This window comes from Eleginops maclovinus, chromosome 9 (assembly GCF_036324505.1).
Source record: "Eleginops maclovinus isolate JMC-PN-2008 ecotype Puerto Natales chromosome 9, JC_Emac_rtc_rv5, whole genome shotgun sequence".
Taxonomy (NCBI): domain Eukaryota; kingdom Metazoa; phylum Chordata; class Actinopteri; order Perciformes; family Eleginopidae; genus Eleginops; species Eleginops maclovinus.
In genome coordinates, this window is record NC_086357.1 from 8321212 (window position 1) to 8343348 (window position 22137).

Consider the following 22137-nt stretch of genomic DNA (forward strand, 5'->3'; position numbering starts at 1 on the left):
GATTTGATACCAAAATTCGATACTTGCTGCTTCTCCAAGGTGTTGAGAGGTGATAACCAGCCATGGCCTACTGCACATGTCTAAAAAAAGAGAAAGATATATTTGCCTACTAAAAAAAAAACTACAATCAACCCAAAAATGAAAAGAGATACTCAAAGAAACATTACATTTCTAATTAGTTAACAATGCATTTATGAAACTAAAATACAATCCTTAATGAAAACGAAAATATATAATTGTTTATTTAAATGATGTACAAAAAGTACAATGCTCTTGTAAGCAATCTATACTTATTTCAAGGGTTTCTTATTGGCTGCAGGGTAATGAGAGGACATTACATGTGCGTTTCACTAGAGGGAGTCAGAGAAATGTGCTGTAGTTTATACATTTGTCCTACCTGACTTTTACTACAGTATTTTTGAAGGATGGGTCTATGTGAGTGTTTGGTCCTCAGACTTTTCTGTTTTTTGGAGATTGAGTTGAGATGTTTAAGTAATAATTAAAGAGAAACCTATTGGTGGCTCAATATACATGTTCCACTCATTATTGATCAATCAGTTTTCAATTGAAAAAAAGTATATTAATACATTGTAGTTGCAGTCAAGTGAACATATACCCTCTGAGCTAGCAGGGAATCGGGGGAAATTCACATGCAAACTTGAGTCATCCCCTCTCTTAGATGTTCTGTTCCCGCATTTGACATTGGCCTTTCCAATAACAGCAGCATCTTTTTGTCCTGTCAACATGGTCCATCATCATAATCTGCTCACATACTTAAGCTATGTCATGCGTAAGGGAAAACTGAACATGGGAACATAGTAGCCTTGAGAAAGTTGAAGGCAATGTCAGACCTCACATAAAAAAAAGTGAATGTGCATCTAAAAAGTTTAATTGCGTTTTGATTTATTGTTTGGTCAAAAAAACAAAGTCCCTTTTATGGGTAACCCTCTAAAAACATTGAGTGCTTTTCATGATGCAATTTAAAGGTCTCTTTAATACGACTTCCGTAAACTCTCTTACCACTCAAACTAACCCCATAAAATGATAATGTTAAATAATGTGTAATTGCAGGGTTATGGTTATTAATGACTGCCTATTGTTACTCAACAGATGTCTTTTGAGTCATTTTGTCAGACACTCCTTGAGGGGTAAAGACATTATAAGACTACAACTGTCCATGAATTAATTGCTTTTAATAAATAGCTGTGGCTCAGGAGTGGTCGTTTACCCTTTGAAAGGTCGATGTCGAATCCCCAGCCCCTGCATCAATATGTCAATTTGTCCTTGGGCAAGAAACTTAATTCTTTAGTGAGGTCGAACACCACAATAAAATTGGAACTTGAACTTAGCTGACCTAGTATTGACTGGTGGCACACTTCTCTCCTGCTACATGACCTCCATAAACCTCATCACTGCTATTCTGACTTATTTACGAGTTGGAGATGAAACAGTAGTAGCCGTAGTGTAGTAGGGCATGGGGCAGGTGTGTATTTCAGATTGCTTATCTTACTTTACCTTTGTCCTTCCTCATGCGCATGAAGGACTCCCTAATACCCAGAACAGTGTTAAAACAGTTGTACACAGCGGGGAACCATGGCTGCAATGGTTCCTTCCAGTCTGACAAGTTACAAAATAAATAAAGGCCTGTATCCCCTAATGCCTGCCTGCTGAGCTGCAGCAGCGATGACACAGAAGGCCTAAGCTGTAAAAACAAAAGTCTGTATAGTGTAGCGTTGTGGAAAAATTGTAAGCGAGAGTAAACAGACGCAACGGGATCAGTTTTTTTGTGCCACATGTTGGATGGCTGTTCAAGGTCTGACAGCTAATCAGGGCTAAACATGAATTTACGGGACATTAAATAACTTGATCCTTACCCTGAGCAATCCTGAGAAGTGTTAATTCTTTGACAAGGGCGGAGTTTAGAGAGTTTGATTGGCACCACCCTCTGGCCCTACTTTGACTTTTAAAGGTAAATAAAAGGAGTATTAATATTTTTTGGGATAGGTGTAGATTTGTTCCATTCTGAAAGTGAAATGAGGTGATAAAGTGAACCTTGTGACATTAGTGGGTTTCAGTTTCAGCACATTATTTTAGCTGTCCAGCCTACAACTTTACTGTTTGGGTTCACTCTGGTTGGTCTTTTATTGTTGTTTTCAGCTCTAAATCTCTAAAAACATGCAGTATACTTCCTGGTAAGCACTGAACAGCAGATATGAGTTACTCCTAAAAAGCTGTAGAGTTAGCAACTAGCTGATGAACATAGTGTAGCATTTAGCATCAAGAGAGACAAATATTTTTCTCAGATGTTTGTTTAAACCAAAAACAGAGCTGAGCTAAGACTAGTGTACATATTCTGAATCTGAAAATTGCAAATACCTGTTTATAGACATTTTGTCACTTTCTCAGAATAAAAAAAAGTCTTATTCTTATTCACTTCTTATTCTTTAGCTAACTTCTTGGTCTTCAGCTCACTTCTTTAGCTTCTTAACTGGCTTGGCTCTAACATCAGCAGTCTGCTGTTCAATGCATGACAGGAAGTTTATAGTTTAAAAGCTTGTTTGGTAGGAGAAAAAACGAATCTGTAACCTGAAATTTGGTAATGAGAGTGCCAAAACTGAACAATATAGTAAATGGTGCAGTGAAACCAGAACTGTTAGCTAATAGAGGCAGAAAAGCATCGAAAAAGCTGGGTCAGGTGATAATTCGCTGACAGTTTATTGCTTGCGTAAAATCCATGGGGTCAGTTGATTAAAAATATGACTTTTCCTTTGAGACTCCACATATAAGGCAAAATGTTCATTCATGGCATCTTTAGTGAGTTTGTATCTGCGGAGCCATGGTGAATAGTTCATGATATATCACCAGATACTTCCTTAGCTGAATATTCACAATGCTGACATCTGCTTAGTGCATGACCCAGGAACGAATGCTTCCCTTAGCTGCAATTAAATAAGGTGTCATGCACTTGATACAGAATCTCGAGCGATTCAGCTGCCCAGTTTAACCCAACAGAAGTTTAACACTGTGGGCCAGCTCTTTCTGCATTTGCTCAGATTTCTCAGGCTCTTTAGCTAAGCACTAAAACATCTGTCAAAGAACTGTAATACACTCTTTAATTTGAGAAATTAAATGTGACGTCGCTGCTACAGAATATACACTTGTGCCATCAGAAGTAAGTGCTATAATGTGACATATCCAGAGTGGATCATTTAGCAAAGCACAACTTGTTCCAAGGAAACAGTAAATATTGTGCCTGTGTGCAGCATGTGATTCCCAGAGGCAGTGCTTTGCAAAGTTTGACATAATTCTCCAATCCTCAGAAATGTTTCAAGTTGATTGTGTAGCAAGTATCAAAGTGCACCAAGAGAACAAGGCAGAAGTGAAGAGTGTTTACACACAATATAAACCACTTGGCTATAAAAAGTATACAGTTTACTGTGTACTCCAAGTAAAGTCTTGACCCTGAGTTCAAGAAAGTATTTCATTTTAATGAGGGGTACCTGCACATGCTTTTTTGAGCATGAAAGCAGGTAAATTAGACTAACAAATTCAGAGAAATGATTAAAGGACTGCATTTATATAGCACTTTTCTAGGATTAGCAACCACTCAAAGCATTCATTGACACACATTCATACACTGGGGTGTAGATTATGAAAAAGGACACTTTGACAGAGTTCAGGGACCAGGGATCGAACTGACATCCATTTCATGGCAAGTGTTAGTGTGCAAATTTCTTTGCTGCTTGTTAATGTTGTATGAACGCTCGGGAATGCCTTTGAGGAGTCACCCTGAAAGAAAAGCATTGACACATGGTTTGTATTTTGTCCAAAATATCAATTAATAAAATACCCACGTTTTATTTTATTGCACTTCTCTTGCAGAGTATATGGTAATCCAGCCAACTATGTCCACAGCAACTGTTGTCTTCTTTGATCACAAACTTAAGATCCTGGCTTAACAGTCTATTAATTTAGCACTCCATCATCGCTTGACTGTTACCAGGCAGCAGAAACAGAGATGTGCTCCTGTTTCTAGAAATGAGATCATGTCTGTGTATTGCACTGACCATCCCTGTCCGCCATGAATGCGCCTCAGGTTAAGGCTTTCGAATGGTACCCTCAGTAATGTCGGACAAGGAAAGAAGTCTCTGCAGCCGACAGTGGTGGTCAGCTGGCATGTCGGCCTATCTGTGCGCTCGCTGTGACATTGTCAAGGATCATTAACAAATCCGCCCTCCTGATTATGATTCCAGGCCAAACTAAGTGCAGCCACTGGAAATTTGTGTTACCAGTCACCCTTCTAAGTCTGAATCAGCTTGAAAGAAATACATTACGCAGAAATCGTGATTTGATACATCTTTAAAACTCCGCTGCCACCACACCAGACGGTTTACACAGCATATAGAGCTGAAAATACCTCACAGTAAATGCCACTCCTAAAATGTACCTGACTGTGTGACGCATGTGGTGTTGCTAATGACTTCCTATCTGGGTCAATTCGGGTCAAACCGTCAGGGGGAATTCTTTTGCTTCTAGGTATACAAAGATTAATCATACATATGTTGATCACATAATGCAGGAATCAAAACAGATTGGAGGGACAGGAGCTCTTGACATGAATATACAGTCCAATATGGATTGAGCCTTCCTTTGTCTACTGGTAGAGGTCAGAGAGCTGCAGCTGACTCACCCCCAACTACTTTGAGACCACTTTAACAAGCGGCCAGGTTTCCATACCACCACAGACAGAACAGACTCAATAAAAAATATTTTGAGCAAAGTCATCATTGTAAAGCACACATCATTGGAAATCATTTTAGATTGTGATGTTTGTTTATTGATATGTTTAATTGTTGTGACAGTGGTTGTATACGTTTTAGATTCCTTCCTGTTATGATTTCTAAAAACCTTTTGTTGACAGGGCATCTGATCATTGTGCATAAAATGTATGATACAGTTATAATGCTATTAAGATGTCTGTCCAAAAAAATAACAACTTAAATACATGTTTTGGTCATAACAAATATTCTTACATTTGAATTCTACAATTTAAATCAGTTTTTGAATACATCTACCTGATCTACATTTATTCACTTAATTTTACACAGACTAACTTTATAACTGGGAGATTTTTCTCGTATAGCCGCATGTTTAAGTTCATGGTCTTTAGGTATGTAATTGATAAATGGATAACAGATGTTTTGTGGCTGTTAGTTACAGGCATGCTTATTCTTCAAAAGCTCCTTTTAGACCTATGAGGCATGAAGCAAGTGGTAGTCAGGTCAGCCAGCAGCTGTTTGTTTAACTGTGTTGTCATTTACTACCTTTTCATGTTTTTTATTTACAGATACAGACTTCCTCACTCTTTCCGTCATCATACAGTATGTTGCGTTTCAGGTCTGAACAACATGTCTGGCACGCTTTATCTTATCTCACAGTGAGGTATCGAGCTGTTTATGGAAGCTGTAGGTTTGAGTGTTCCTGTAGCTTGGTCCTGTTTGCATCTATTCATTCAATACACAGGCCTCAAACTGGGTGTGACAATACTCTGTGTGGTCATATATCCTAGGCCAAACCCAACTATTGTCTTAAGATCATTTAATTGAGTGTGTGCCAAATATAGCACACGTGTGATGCTAACATTTAGCCCAGGCAGAGACTCTTGCACTGATGTAAAGCGCTGCTAAACCCTTACAGCAACAGGCCCCGGTGTCACCAATTAGCACAGAGAGAAGGTAGTGGGACAGGAGGGCGACAGAGGAGTGAGGGGGGATTAAGTGTCGGACGGAAGACTAAAGACTGAGCTCAGTAATGGGAAGGTCAGCAGGACAAGGAAAGATGGTGATAAACACAACAGATGATAATGAGGCGATCCTGTGACAGGCTGGTGTAATGGACAGACTTGTGTTTCCTTCCAAAAAGTTGGTTTACTGTTGGCACTAGCTACTTATCAAAAAATATGCAATGATGAAAATATGAAAGGGATTTTAGCTTATTCAAGGAGCATAATAATCACACTGAGTTTTATTTTTCGAGACAAAACAAGTTATATGTGTAATGCATGCGTTTCCTGCGAGATTAGTCCTATGAGTAGAGAAACACTGAAAGTGAATAGAGTTGTTGCATGAAAATAAGTAGCGTTTTGAGTTTATTAATCACACAAAGTGAGTTTGACAATTTGTTTATAAAGAAATTGTCCATTTCTTTTTTATATCGAGTTTACCTATGCAGTTCCTGAGGGATGAGTCTTTAACTATATGTAATGGAATTGTGTGGACCACTACATAAAAAAAAGTATATTTTGAAGGGACAGATACAAGTCTACCAATAGAGTACGGACCATTATTAAAAGTTATCTCATATTTATTCTTAACAAATGTGCTTGTTCCTCCTTCAAGTGAAAAAGTTTAAGGCAATATTTAAGTTGTTATACTCTATAGATAATACTTACTGTACACTAACAAGCAGAAATATATCCCTCAGAAGTAGGTGGAGAACACAGAGGTCAAAGAAAAGTGAATAATCTTAAATGATTGCTCTTGTTGCGCAATGATTCCGCCATCTTTACTTAGAGCTGATCAAGCCGTAACATCATCAGTAACTGCCAGTTTAAAGAAGCGTTACAAACATGGAAGATATGTTTTATAACCCCACTTTATAGTTTTCCTCACCCCCCCCCCCCCCCCACCATGATATCTCTCTCCTTCTCTCAGTCTATCATCCCTCCTCTCATAGAGACACATGGCGCTCTTGCGTGCCGCTCATTCCATTATAACAAGCCACATTCCCTGGAACACTTCCTCTGTCCCTGCTTGTGGTCCCTGGGTCCCAGAGCAGACAACCCCCCCCACCCTCCCCCTGTCCTCCCACACACCCTCTCTTTCCTTCACCCGCCCCCTCTGGTGCTTATCCCTGTGCGTCTGTGGCTCCCACTGCAGAGAACATAAGCAGCCAGAGCTTCCCATTGAACTCTCTCTGTCTGTCTTGATAGTCACCCTGGATAATTTTGTCCTCACTGCTCGGTGTGTGTAGGGAAGGAAGAGAGCATCCAGCACCAGGAACTAAAAACATCAAACTGGTGGAGGAAGAGAGGAAACCTGGAGAGACTGACTCCATCACACCCATGAGAGACATGGGAGGAAAGGAGAAGAAGATTTTGGTAATGGCAAATGTGCCCAACTACCAAGGGTGAGTCCTCTGCTGCACTTTTGACCCGTCTACACTGGCTTTTTGTGTTATTTCTCAGAATTGCAAAGTAATCTTATTTTGCATGACGACCATGTTTTGAATTCTAACACCTCTTTTCCTGTGGTATCAGTTACGCACAGTGCAAGTAGCTTCTTGTCTAGTTAGACGGCACACTTATGTATTATAATAGCTAAATCTGCTGTTGGTTAGTGATACGCTTTTGGTAAAATATCAATAATTAATCTATTTTAAATATGTCTTATTTAAATAGAAAAAAACCCCACAAAAATGAAATATTTTTTGGGGCTTTAGAATGAAATAACACACCAGGGTTGAGTCATGTTGTAGATTTCTGTGCAATAGTTCAACAGACAAAAACATTTTCCCCAAATAAAAAACGTTTAAAGATAAGTGAATGGTTTCTAGGTTACAGGTTCAATGCCTGTTCATACACAGTTTTGTTGCTCTCTGCTGTGAACTAAAATAGGAGCTCTGCTTTGTTCTTGGCATAATGTTAGTGTACTTTGAGTTGAAGTTCTACAGTTACAATATTCTGCAGACGTTGCTGAGTTGGTGTCAGAGAGAGGGATTGGAAGGGCTGTGGGCACCGAATACGTCTGTTAGGGCCCAAATGAGTGTGTATACCCACGTCAGTGAAAATGTTTGTGTGCAAAGGTCCAATGTGATAATTGGCCTTTTTTTAAGTTACTCTTGTCTACTTAGCATGTTTATTTATGCTTGTGTATTGTACATGGCGCATAAAGCAGAATTTCAGGGTCACCCGGGGATCGATAACAACTTGGCCCCTGCTCCAAGAAAACGTTTTCAGTCCAACTAGTAGCACTGGACACTTTGGAGAGAAACGGCGGTGATACCTTGATCATGACTTGGCTCGGGTGGCGTCGAAAGCTCCAGTGAGCTGGCAGGCCCGAGGGGAGGGAATGTGGAGTTTGGATGGGGAAAAATAAACCTGTCGGTGACTTGATACTGTCATGTCAGGCAGCGTTTAATTTGATGCCCATTAATCTGAGAGGAGTCTGCGACCCCTTGAGTGTCCCCCTAATTAGGGAGTGTGGGCTGGGAAAAAAGTTCAGTGCTTTTCTTTTTTTCCTGGTAACGATGTAGTTGAACAGTTTGTCCTTTAGTTGCAGACATTTGGAGGTCTACTTTCAAGGTCCTTTCAGAAGTCTGACACTGTATGTGTTGATTGTGTTTCCTGAATGTTGCTTAAACTGACCAAAGACACATTTGGATGAATCATAATGTCCTGTACTGTTCTATTCTTTTCCATACACACGTATGAAGAGACACCTCCCCGCATTCCTATGGTTTATAGGCTTTGATGGCTGTTTCCATGCGACTACTAAACCGGGACCACAGAGGCCCCTGAGAGCGAGAGATAGCACCCTGGAGCGAAGACTGTCCACTCAAGGCAGCCCCCTCGAAAATGAGCCCCCTAATCTAGCCTGTTGATGTTTCTGTACGTCACAAACAAACCCAAGGACTTGGCTTTACATGCACACTTTTACATACACTGTACTGTATATGCACATGGATGCATGTACACGTTAACACAACACGGGCAGACATGCATGCATCAGACGTCTGCTGGCCAGTTCATGTTATCTTGGCTTAAAGTGACTGCAACATCTGTTTACCTAGCAGCCGATACACAAACAAACTCACCGTGATTTACACCGTGAGTCCCACTGCTTATTAATTATTTTATTTCAATGTGTGATATACTGCCACTAAAGGTTATGTATCATTTTACATGTCATTACATCAACATATTCTTACAGCCATAGAAACTACTTGTTAAATTACATATTTTTAAATGGTTAAAATACCTTGTTTTACCTTACCAATGCAAACAAGAGTCATCTGGGGTTCTGTTTTTTAGTTGGGAAACTCACTGCGGACAGCTGCTGGTAATCAATAAATAGCACGACTGTGTAATTGTATAGCGTAAGCATACAGCCCCACAACTTCTATTTCTATCTGTGTTAAAGACACAAGATAAGCTATAGAGAAGAAGAAGAAGAAGAAGAAGAAGTTGTTTGAAGGCAGCTTTCATGTGTCAAAGGCTTTATTTATCATATACAGATTAGCTACAGTTGATTTGAGTGTCAGGCTCCTCATACTGTACAATGCAATGTGTACATTTAAAATAGACTAAGACAAAACAAAATAAACACTTAATCACTTATTGGAAGTCACTTTGGATACAAGCGTCAGCTAAATTAAATGTAATGATAAATACTCTACCTTCGAATAAATACCGTATACTGTAATAATATATGAACTTGAAGCCATGCCATTTTTCCAGTCCTTGAACTAAGCTAAGCTAAGCTAAACACAAAACCATCATAAATAAAAAGACAGGAAGTAAAAGTATTTCAGAGTATTTTGGCTTAGCTTAATAGTTTTGATTGAGTAAGGTTCACTTTTTTTGATTTTACGCTTTTTATAAAGAATTATTCTTGTAAATATAGTGAAAATAAATCTTACTTTTTATTTACCTTAATTCTAGATTAAGGGCCAGTTCCAAAGAGGGTACACACGCAATGTTTTTATAATAACTCTCTTGACCCCTGTGCCCTTGTCCTTTACAAGATATAAAGAAGAGTGACACAGAGGAGTGCTTGTTGTCACCTGTTGCTACCGTCTTTCATAGTGTCCCTCTTTTTATTGTTTCTATTGTCCTGAGCTTGTACAATTAGCCTGCTGAACTAAACCCACATCTATGTGTAGACTTTAAAACAGCATTTTGGCACAATCCTAAACATGGAGAAATAATCTCACCCCTCCAATTAGCTTAATCAACACGTATCGGGCGTATGCTTTTATAAATTCCCCTTAAACCCCATTGACAGCCATTATAAATACATTTTGGGATATTAAATTCCTGTGGGCAGGTTTCCCAGTGATGTTTCCTCTCATCACTCTGCTCTTGTGGCACATTTGGCATTTTATGGGGGGGATCTGAGCGATGCCAACCCCCCTTTTTTTGTTCTCCGGCTCTTACTCATCTAAAGTGGTGGAGTGGACTCATACAGTCCTCGGGGGTCTCCATGATCCATTGCTACTTTAGGAAATATGAGCCACATGCAGGGCTTCATATCAGTTACATGGAAGGATTATGATGGAGAAGACTGATAGGAACCCCCCCTGTTATTTTATAGAGAGGGATTACCAAGGGGCCGCCAAACAAAGTAAACATACACAACTACAGCATCGCTTGGACAGCGCCAGACTCGGGACTGGCATGCACGCTCACATAAAAAACAGCCACATACCATACACAAAACCCTTACGTAAAGGCTGGATAAAACTGCAATGAGTCAAAGTGACCACAATGGAAAGCTAACTAATCAGCTTTAATTCCTGTCTGCTCGGCAACAAGCTTTGTGACGGCTCTTAACGGTTTTTCACTTATGGGCCTTTTCCATTTTCAGTGATGGCGTGCCCCTTGACCCTCACCTTTAATATGGAGAACCCAAAAATAAAGTCCTTTAAAGTGAATGACCCTGGGTCACACGGCCTCCCAGGAGGGCCAGGGCTCCTCAGCGGCCGACACCGTCAAAACAGGCATAAGGGTTCTTGAAAGGCCTTCTTCAAAACATAGAGTTAAAAGAAACAGACGGGGTGATGGAAAGGTCAGACAACTGTTGTGTCGGTCAGTGAGAGGTAAAAGAAGTACTCCTTATTATAAGCTAAAGCAGTTATACATGGGTTACATGTAAAAATATCAAAGATAAAACACCTACTTTCGATTGTGTTTAGAAAACTTAAAGACACATGCAGTACCAGTAAAGGTTACTTGAATATTTTTTAAGATTAGCTCGAATATTACTCCTCACTAGGTCGAGTTTTCGCCAAAGCTTATGTTCAGGAAAAATGGTAATCTATGAAATTAACTTCAGTCCTCATGGTCACTTTGACACACACACCCACTTTGTGATTCTCCTCAAGCTATTTAGAATGGTTATTATTGAGTGTAGTTGGTTATGATATGTAATGTGATGGTTCAGATGACTACTCATGTTGAGATTCTGTAAAAGTTGTGTCATAAAAATATTTGTATTTCTAATAACCACAAATGTATACTGTATTTTATGACTTTATCCAGATAGTTGCCTTTGTTTCCCGTTAATAATTATAATACTTCTTAATGGTTATAATACTGTAAAAATATATTTTCTTAAATGATGAATTTCAAAACAGGCCTCCACCTTGTGTACCTCTATCTTCTTATTTACCCTATCAAAGAATGAATTTATCGGCCATGTTGGTGCATCTGTAGACCTATACTATTCCCTAATATCCATAGGAAGTAAACAATTAAAGGATGTGTAAATTAATCACCAAATGTAAAAGAAAGCAACTTAAATAACAGTGGCAGGTGCATCCCTGGCCTTTCCTTTGGTTGTAATCCGACCCTGAGATGCTGAAGAAAAGCCCCTGGCTGTTACATGCAAGCGTGCATCAAGGGCTCATGCAGCTTGCTGAAACTACAGCCCCTCTCTGACCTCTGTAATTGTCGAGCAAAAGGCAGGACATTTACACTCTGGAGGTATAAATATCCCCAGTGATCTTCCATGACACCCCAAGAGGCTCAACAGGTAGAGCACAGCAGAAAGCCAGCTGTCGCCAGCAGGCGTCAGGCTGGATTTTCTCCACCATATCATCCGTCATCCCAGTCGGATCAGAGATACTGCTGCCCGCTGAAGCCCGGTCAAAGCATATGTTTGGCACTGCTATTTCAACAGTGTAGATTAAAGTTGAGCAATAGGTTAGGGAAGGGATTACGCTATACTGTTTATACCGATGCAGTAATCCCTTTATTGTCAGGCAAGTAAAAGCCATGTCGTTGTTGGATTTACAGGATTTTTGCACCCATGTGTTTCAGTACATTTTTAGGTATTTCATGTTTTTATGTTTAAACATTTCTTTCTGGTTAGCTTTAATAAAGATATTTTTCTTAATTAAATAGGGTTGTAATGAAAGATTACTCTCATTTTTAAACATTACTATTATTTTGCATATTTTCTCTTTTTTATGTGTTGATATAATTATATAACTAAATATTATACATTTTAATATATACAATCAAATAAACGAACATTTATTTTTTCAACCAACAGGTTTAAACATAAATATACATTTAGTTTACTTTCACATAATACAGGGAAATATAAAAGGATCTGGAAGTATTTAGCACTTTTCTTGAATGAGTGCAGACTGAATTCAAGGTCCTGAATAAAAAAGAAAAAATCTATATATCCAAATATAACATTTGAGTAGTAGCCCATCGCAATTTGCAGAAGCAAATGTGATGCATTCACTAGCTTTTTTTTTTGCCTTGACACCATTCAAAACCCAGATAACCAGGTATTTTTTAGGACATTTTATGTCAAAGGATGTAAAATAATAATCGATTGTAAAAAGTGAATTTCCTGGTGACTAGTTGTATTGACTTGATCCATATTTATAGTCATTACATACAACCTCTTTCTCTTGATGGAGAAAGTATCCATTTTAAAATGTATTTAAATGTTAATAAACAGCTTCATGTAATTTCAGGTCGGACAAGAAGACGCTGTTTAATGAGTCTGTTTCTGGCAAGAAGAACATTAAACTTTCATCATCTGCACTACCACCTCCGATACCCATGTCCCCCATTGTTGAAAAGATGGAGGGGCTGAAGGCGATCCGCAACCGTAGCAACAGCCTGCGTCTGGGCCGTCTGGCCTTCTACCGCCATCTGGAGAAGGTGGAGACAATGCGCTGCTTCTGGGAGCTCAAACATGTGGAGCTGGAGGGAAACCAGCAGGTAACAGGCACTGCCTTTATTTCTCCTCACTCTTACCGTCCAGAGAACTAATGCACTAGCTTCCTAAGAACTGGGGTTGATCAGAAAAATAGCTGTGGTCACTGGTTTATGTTACCCCCTACTTTCTTGTATCCCTTGTCTTTATGTTCCTTTAAGTCCTGTTCAACATACCATACTTTTGCATTTACCAGAACCTATTAATACAAAATTTAACTCAAATAAAAAAAGGGAATATACTGTAACTAAAGTATATGTAATTCCTGTAAAAAATATGGATGTCGAACAAGAAAGAAACCATATGGCTCATAAAATCTTAATCTTAATCTCCTAATTCTTTTTGCCAACTAAATATAATTTATTGAACAACTGAATCAAACATTGACTCTTAGGTCCACCATACAGTCGGTAACAGTAGTTAGAGTGCATGAGATTGACTCTGCCGTTGTACGTGCGTCCCCTGATTGCGCTGCTGCCATATGTCACAATCAGCAGTTTGTGCAGAGGTGTGGAAGAGGCGAACTGAAATAAACCGTCGCAAACACTGTTCCAGTTCTCGGCACCTGTTGGCAGGAACACCATGCACCAACATGTGGAATATAAAAAGCTCAGTAGGTATCTGCAGATCTTTCAGTGTGTTTAATTGTCTGTTTGAACCTCCTCAACTCAGAAATCTATTACAATCTTACACACTTATTCAACATCAATTTGAGCAGTTGCCACAAGATGGCAGCCCTGGCCAGTTTGCAATACTCAATTGGAAAAAGTAATACAGGAACCTCCTGAGTTATTGTTAAAACATAACACAACCACAGGTACTCGAGTTGTGAGTAACCAAATGGAAAGCAGCCAATAAAAATAAAAAAACACTGTCAAATTGAATGTCTTCAGGCAGGTATTAGAATAGGTAACTGTAAAGATGGCTAAAGAGGCTTTTTTAAAGGATATTTTAAGGAATGTGTGCTCATTCAAAGTGTGATGAAAGGCAGAATATATTTCGTATTTTTAATGATAAAGAGTTATTTGTTTTCCTGGCACAAAATAAATGAAAAAGAAGATAAAGATATTGCCAAATTGGTGTTCTAAACATCGGTATTGGCTGTGCAACTTACTGCTGACTATACTGACCCACAATAGAATCAACAAGCAACGGGGATTATCTTTTGTAACATAAAACAAATCACTTTGTTTCACCGTTGCTGCACAACTGGTTGAAAAAAAGAGTTTTGACAAATACTATTGAGTGGAATATGAAGGACTTAAGCAAGACTTATTGTTTTTCATATATGTGGTTGACTCCTGGTCTGGTTAAAAGCTATACATATAAACAACAATATATTTGATCTTTTTTGCAAGTATTCTATAGATAATATGAAGTGTTAATTATTTTGGCCATATTTGAAATCTGATACTGTGGTTTGTGTTGTAAACATGCAGTATGTACAGTTATTTAATACAAAGTGTAGATGTTGTTAATTTGTTGCAGTCATCATTGGAAAGCCGCTTTTGTTAAGAATTACATTATAGTTCTTTCCTATTTTTGTGACCAATTCAGAAGCTTTTTAAATATTATTTGTAACCTATGAAGAATTATGATAACCTATAACATTGTTCATATGTATTGTCTGATCTCAGTGTAACTACTGTAGATGTAGGCATTCTGAGTATTTACTTTATGTTGGAATTTATTTTCTTGTCAGGCCAAATATAAATCAGTGCTGCTCTCAAAGTGACCACCAGGGAGCGCTAAAGGGAACTTTTTATACACGTGGGACACCACATGCAATTTAAGATCCTCAGCCTATGATAGTGCCCAGTCAATATCTCTCACCCTCAACTCTATCTCTGAACTCTGACCTGAGCTGCACCTTCGCTCTGTCTTTACTTCCACCAGCCCGCACCCCCCTCCTTTGTTTGCAGTCTTCTTCTACTACTTGTAACTGTTCCAGGAATATGCAGTTCAGCCACCAGATCCACCAGCTTCATTAACAAATGCCCTGCTCTAATTCCCACTGTGGAATATTTACCCTCCCAGGGGTGCTGCTCTGTAACCCCTGTGACCCTTCATCCCGCCCCCCACCTGTTGCCGTTTGTCAATCAAGCTTTAGACTGTTCCAGAATGTATGAATTTATGGCAACCTGCTCACTTTAGCTTCATGAAAACATTTTTTTCTCCATTTGGATAATAATAAAGGTGAAAAAGCTGCAAATAACCAATAGCCATGCCCTATACACACACTGCCATTTAAATAGATTTTTCTTTGTGTGAAAAATAGTATAGGTTTTAATTATAGGCTTGGCAGGGCATGGGGCGGGATCTGATCTGCTGGACTGCAGTGGTTTCATTCCACTATCCAGAATAAATCATCAGCTACCATCCAGAGACATAGCTGTCACAGATACACACACAAACACACAGGCACTCAAAGTCTGAAAAGGAAACTGTGACAGCACAAGTAGATTGGATCTGCACATCTTAGTTTACAGGTTGTGTGTCCTGAATACAACCTTTATTATTTCCATCTTTCCCCCTCTCCTCAGCACTTTTGATTTACTGTGCAACATGCGCCCACAAACAGGATAAACCTAGCACCACGCAGATGCAGGTGTTTGTTTACATGCGTGCATGATTGTCGACTTGTTTGCATATCGTATGCATCTGCAGTGATGTTCGTTTGTCAGGTACAGAGAAGCAAAGCGTCTGCCTGACACTTATACTTCAGAGTATGCATGCATGAAGTGCTGGTCCGAGGTTAAAGGATACCACGGGGGTCTCACCCACATGCCAGCAGCAGCGGGAGCATCTGATTCGGCGTACAACGACACCCTGAACCCAACACCACCTGTCACCTTCTTGTCTAGGAGACAGCATGTTCTCTCCTTTTAGGTCCTGCTGGTGGGAGGCAGGGAGGAAGCCGGGGTGGCGGGTGAAGGGTTCGCTTGGTGGGCAGGGGGCTTGACAGCACAGAGTCTGTCCTTGTCCGAGTCTGTGGTTAGCAAGAGACTGATCATTCAGCTGCAGGAGCGCGACTATTTCATAATCAACGCCCTCTGTGTCGCCACATGTCAACAACTCGTTGCCCGCCATCTGAGACCCTTCGCCACAGGAGGCAGAGAGGCTGAGATAAGACCCAAGGGCCCGGGACAGGAAGAGGAAGGCTTCGGTCATGGAGAACTTGTTCAGGGATAAAGATGTTTGGATATTAGGGAGTGTTTGTCTGGTTGCTACTTTCCTGTGGGGACGCCTGTGGAAAATATTCTCCGCCAAGAAGAGGGGGAGGAAGACTCACTCTGCAGACGCACAGGTAATAAAGCCTGAGGGGGTGTGTGTGCACCTGTGCTGCCATTTCAACAGGTGACATTGGGAACATGCCAGAAGTTAATTCAATCTGAGTGAATAGCGGAACGGTTGTAAAAAAGACATCAACACGTTTTTTTCTATTGTACTCAGCTGTCATGTTGAGAATTATGAGCCCGACATGCTGCAGGCCTGCATGAACCGGAAATGATCTTATGGATGTTATCACCCGTACAAAAGCTGCCCTGATGTCAAAGTGATGCAAACTAGATTTTCTTTTCTTGTCTCTTTGACAGGTTTGGCTAAAGTCAGTAGTGTTTGTTACCTTTTTTACCAAAGGGTAATCTTTTACTGTTTGTTAGTCATTCAGTTTTAACAAGCTGTAACAAATTTGATAAAAAGTTAGGCGATAGATCAAGGAACAGGTGACAAGATTTTGTTCTGGAAGTTCTTTGCATAACTTCTATGGATGCACATTTTATGATATTTTTGCTGCAAAACATTAGACTATTTAAAAAACAAACAAACATGCATTTCAAAGCAGATCTGAAACATAAGCAGCTTGGACACAATCATATAAACATTTTCAGGTAGGGCATTGTCAATCTTATAATCTATTTTGGTATTATTTTGTTAGATATATAGCAGGAAGTATTGACTTGAAATAATAAATTGACAGATCTCGAGTATTGGAAGCATTGGAAGAATTGGAAGATTCCTGCGCTATCTGACTTCTTTCTAAAATAACACAGTGAAAACATTTGCTGGCTACATTTAGACCTCTATACTTCATGGCAGAGCTCTGGCTTGTTAATGAGAGCAGTAGCTGGACACTTTGAGTGCAGGTGGACTTATTATCATATTTGCTAGAAATATCTTAGCACAGCAATACCGGTATTCTCTATCGGGGGGTGGGGGGGGGGGGGGGGGTGGGGGGGGGGGGTGGGGGCTAGTTTCTGATTTCACTCTGAGAAGAGGAGTTGTGCTCTTGGTGTTGTTAACATGTTTCAGAACTGGTCTGGATCCCGTAGATCATTACTGAGTTATCTCTTCTGGGTACCAACTCCAGCTGTTTTATGTATACCGCAGTAAAGCTAATGAGCTCAGGTATCCGTATCATTTTGTGCTGTGCGGGCTGAACTAACTGCTATAGTGAACTGAACATGCTGCTTTGACCACTCATTGCAACAACAACAGTTTTTGGCATCCATCTGTAGCCAGTGTGTGAGCACGAGACTGTCAATGGAAAATATCTCACATGCGTCAAACACACTTGTCAGCAGCAGTGACGTCTTAACCCCATGCAGGCAGGCCTGTGCCCTCTACGCTGCACATACCATGTTCAGTATGATTCGGTTTATTGGGTTATAATAATCCAGCAGGGGGTAGACGTACAGTAATTGACTCCTCATAAAGCGTGAGAGCAGTTAAAGCCTTTCAGTGTCCGCTTAATATTTTTATTAGTCTAAGTGTTAAGTCTAAATTTATAACTCTATTTATCATGTCCTTAAGGTCTTAAGATGAATACAATGTGATACATAATAATTCAGGCTAATGTGAGGGGGATTCAAAGTAAAGTTTGTTTATTGAACTGGTTAATCCTCTAGAATTTAGATATTTGTGAGGTACTGAAACAGCCTTATTCCTCATATGACTGCAAACTGACTTTTCTTACTTTAAAGTCTGATTATGCATTATTTTATTCACGCCAAGGCTCCACTAACCTGTATACAAGTGAGAGCATCTTCAGTTGAACTGGTAGGATTTTTTTCAGGTTAACACCTTAAAAGCCAGCCTGCAGTATCCTGGGAAAAAGCAAAAGGGACACTGTCATTACAATGTTTACCAGACAGAAAGGCCCACATATCTGTGATTTTCTGCAGACATTTGGCAGCTCATTTTTATTATGCTCTGCTGTTTGTATCTATGCAACAGAAAATGTCAAATTCTATTAAACCAAGATGTTTTTTCACAGTCACTTTCTGGCTGTTAAAATACAAAAACACTATTAGGCCTACATCAAATGCAGTTTTTGAATATGGAATAATTTGAGCAGAATTACTGTGCTACAATACTACATTGACCACAGAATACTGCATCATCTTATCTTGATCTGTATTTTCTCACACTTTTAACAAAAAAAACAAACAAGATAAACGGTTAAACATTTTGGTTTGTCTTTTGCACAAAATACATTAATCTGTTTGTAGTTTTGTGTCTTTTTATAGATTCGACAATTACAATTATTTGGATAGTTGATGAACTTTTTACTTTAAAACATAAAAGTTCAACATCAATAAAGGAAGGTAAATTGTATGCATCTCTTAGACCAGGGACATACAGAATACAAACAAATCTATATCTGTGTGATACTTGTAAAGAGTATACTGTAGCTCGTGCTAATTTGCGTGACCATGACTAATGTGACGAGGGCTGCCTCACACTCACATAGCTCAGACCAAATTAGCACACAAACACAGAGCCAGCAATAGCTTCATTTGATTTATTGAAGAATTTTAAAAGATAATAGAAGGTCATTTGGGAGTTAATGTCTGTATTGTCTTTGTTAGCTACACCAATTGACAATGCCAATAGGCATAACATCACACATAGAAAGCAGATTGTTGTGCAATTGAAAATATATCTTCAAATTGATTCCAATTGGTATCTCAGGTTTTTATGTATTTACATATATTCACATTTATGTACATCTATGTACTTTTATTCAACTTTTTTGATTTATTACCTGATTAAAAAAGATTACTCCTGAAGATTTCCTTCACTAATACTTAATTATTAAAAGATCCATTTCAAATTGTTGGTGAGAATAATGGTAATGTTCTCTTCATTATATGCAGGATAAGAGATTTAGTTTTACATTAATCACTAAGTACACTATATGTACATTGTTTTAATTGAAGAATGGGGGCCTGCAATTTGTTTTTTTGGGGACAGAACCTACATTTTAGTTGAGTCCTGAGCTCTATAGGCTCCATGTTTCCTCCTCTGCGTCGTCTTGCCATGGGGACTCCAGGGGAATGTGCGTTTTTCGCTGGGACTCCTCTGGCCTCTCGAGCGGTGTCCACTTTCAGACGTTTGCATAACTCATTACCAGCACAGTGCTGATACATGGTGGTCGGGATTACACACAAATAAAAACAGACACAGACTTTCAGTACACACAAGAGAAAGTGGTTTTTGTCATACTTTCTGAGGTGAGCTGAATAAGTTTATCAAGAGAAAGGGTTGAGGGTTAACATCATTATCATCATTGATAATTATAAGTATGTTGTGGTTGAGATCAAGACTGCTTAGCTGGCTCCAAGTCTTCCTTTAATCCATAATGTTGATTAAAACAGACTAGGAGGTCACATTTCTACATGGCTGATGAAGAGATTTGAAACAGGTAAAAGGTGAGGGAGTAAGTGACTGGAGGGAAAGTTGCAGGATGTGGATATGGGAGTCGTATGAGGTGACTTGGACTGGAGGAAAAGTCTGAGGACATCTAGTGGACAGGTAGAAATGGTGCATTTGACACATAAATAATGCACTCCACATCAAATTAATCACTATTTTGTACAAAAGCAGCAGTCTTTGAACAGTGCTGTTTTACATCACTAAAAAATCTACCATAATACAAAGATGTTGCTAATGTGAAAGCGATAAGGCAACACTACAGTCTCAGTGAGAGGAAAATAGTTTTAGGGATTCTTGCATATTCCGATTTAGGGAGAAAACTCAAGCTATTTAATCAGTGAGGAAATTACACATTAAAAGTGTGGTTTACAGGCTGACCAGTAATATAGTATTACATAATAAACAACAAATAAATGATAAATTAACGTTTCAGTTATCCAACTAATGACACACTCTGCTAATGAAATGCGACAGACAAGAATAGCTAATGCTAAGTTAGCTTGGCAGCATATCAGTGAAATTGCAGCAGCAGCAAACAAATAAAATACAATTCAGCCAAAACGTTTAGTTAAATAGTAATGACAGCAGCACTAGCAGAACATACTTGGTGAAGTGAAGGAGTTCTCCACTGGCTAATTCATCTTCAGAAAAACGGCAAAGGTACCAAGAGCACCTGAGAACAAATCTGCTGTCTTGAAGAAAGCTAGTAATTAGTTCAAAATGGCGAAACAACAAACAATCTGAGGGGACACAACTTCTGGCTGAAAAACTGCAGAATAACCACTGTTTCTTTAAGTTGCAGGTGCGTAAAAACATCATTTTTGTTAGCGTAAACTTACACTTTAAGTAAGTTTGTTTTATAACCGTACAAATGGGTTAACCTATTAACTTAGTTGTGACCCATTTAAGTATAACGTTGACCACATTTGGTACAGAGATATGGATAAACTTCAATTACTTAACATAAAGCTGAAAAATAACTCACAGTGCCTCAATGATCTTAAAACACTGTCAGCTATAAACTATATAACTATATCATTTAAAAGTGATAATTGTGATAGATTATTTAATGATTTGTATTATTATTTTCATATAGAGCCCTATTTGAATGGTTTAAACACAATGGTATTGAATATAAAAAATGGGGAACAGTAATTGGAAGTATTAGGAAATGTGCATATAAATCCATGTGTAACATTTCAATTTCGTGCTGTAATCAAGGCATTATATTTAAATGTTAATCTAAATTTAGGAAAGCTGTTGTAAAGAACACACCACCATATGCAACAAATCTGAGTAAGAAAAAACGCTTTTATGCAACAGATGCTCCTGAAATCTGAGTAAATGAAAAAAAAAAAAAGATTTGCCAATGCTTGGATTTGTGTGAATACATGTGTGTTTAGGGGGTTAGTAGCTCAGGGTTCAAGGCAACTACAGAACAGCTTGGTGTGACCCTTCACCAAAAGGTGCCCTGTTTTCTTTTAAATTCTCAGGTAGATCTCAGCAGGGTCTGTGGATAGAAGAGAAGACCTCTTCTCCCACCCAGTGGTAGCAAGATAGAAGTGCCCTTGCTTTATAATCGCAACACTAAAGCCTGCTTGTGGTCTTGCATGTTTAGCTAATTTCCTTCAATCATACTCTGGACATTGCTATTAACATTTTTGCAAAACAAACCAGATATATATATATATATATATATATATATATATATATATATATATATATATATATATATATATATATATATATATATATATATATTTACAACTTAAAATAGGGTAATTATGTTAGCATTATTGTTGTCAAAGTTACATTAATCTGAGCAGTACATACAATAGAGTGCTGTGCAATGTAGCCTATCCATAAGGATATTTATTTAAAAAAAAACATTTAGTTGCCTAAACAATGTTCACAGATTAAAAGGAAATACACTTATTTAGAAAACTAATTTATTTATGATTCATTTATATGTTATTAATGCATTAATGTAAACATTGATTTTAACATGTGTTTTTTGTGTCTTTTTTTAGTTTTGGTGGATTTGGTTCACCATATGGATTTCTAACACTAAATGGTGGCACAATAACAAGTTATATGTTCATGTTTACATTTTCCTTTCAGTAATTATTTCATTGAACTCCAAATGACCACCACATTATTCAAACCATTACGTTTTTAATATCTTTCACATCATTGTTTGGCCTGTTTACTTCATTGAAGTAACATCTTAGATATTTGTTTTAATTATTCTTCAAGTGTACACCACTAGTTTGTGCAGACGCTGTGGCACTAAGAGCCAGATGATGATACAAGATCCTCTACTCAAATTCTCCACTAAGCCCTGCTGATTTTGTGTGTATGTGTTTATGTGTGAGTTTTCGGGCGGTGGGATTGATCATTC

The 22137-nt window shown here is 38.6% G+C and overlaps 1 protein-coding gene and 1 long non-coding RNA gene across 3 annotated transcripts in view; one reads left to right on the plus strand and one right to left on the minus strand.

The window, feature by feature from the left end:
- Positions 1–3654: 3654 nt before the first annotated feature.
- LOC134870109 (uncharacterized) lies at positions 3655–20455 on the minus strand. Its single transcript, XR_010166499.1, has 4 exons — positions 20341–20455; positions 19282–19441; positions 18044–18124; positions 3655–3789 (listed from the first exon to the last, which is right to left on the minus strand). It is a non-coding gene; the product is annotated as an uncharacterized LOC134870109 (long non-coding RNA).
- The window catches only part of mylk4b (myosin light chain kinase family, member 4b), a 31911-nt gene continuing 16722 nt past the window's right edge, over positions 6949–22137 (plus strand). The window contains exons 1-2 of one of the 2 annotated variants that reach the window (XM_063892133.1): positions 6949–7188; positions 12775–13024. In XM_063892133.1, the coding sequence (XP_063748203.1) occupies positions 7124–7188; positions 12775–13024 (315 nt within the window). In that variant the 5' untranslated portion in view covers positions 6949–7123. Of the gene's footprint in view, positions 7189–12774; positions 13025–15989; positions 16327–22137 lie in introns of those variants that run through there. The other variant, XM_063892134.1, reaches the window with a different exon arrangement.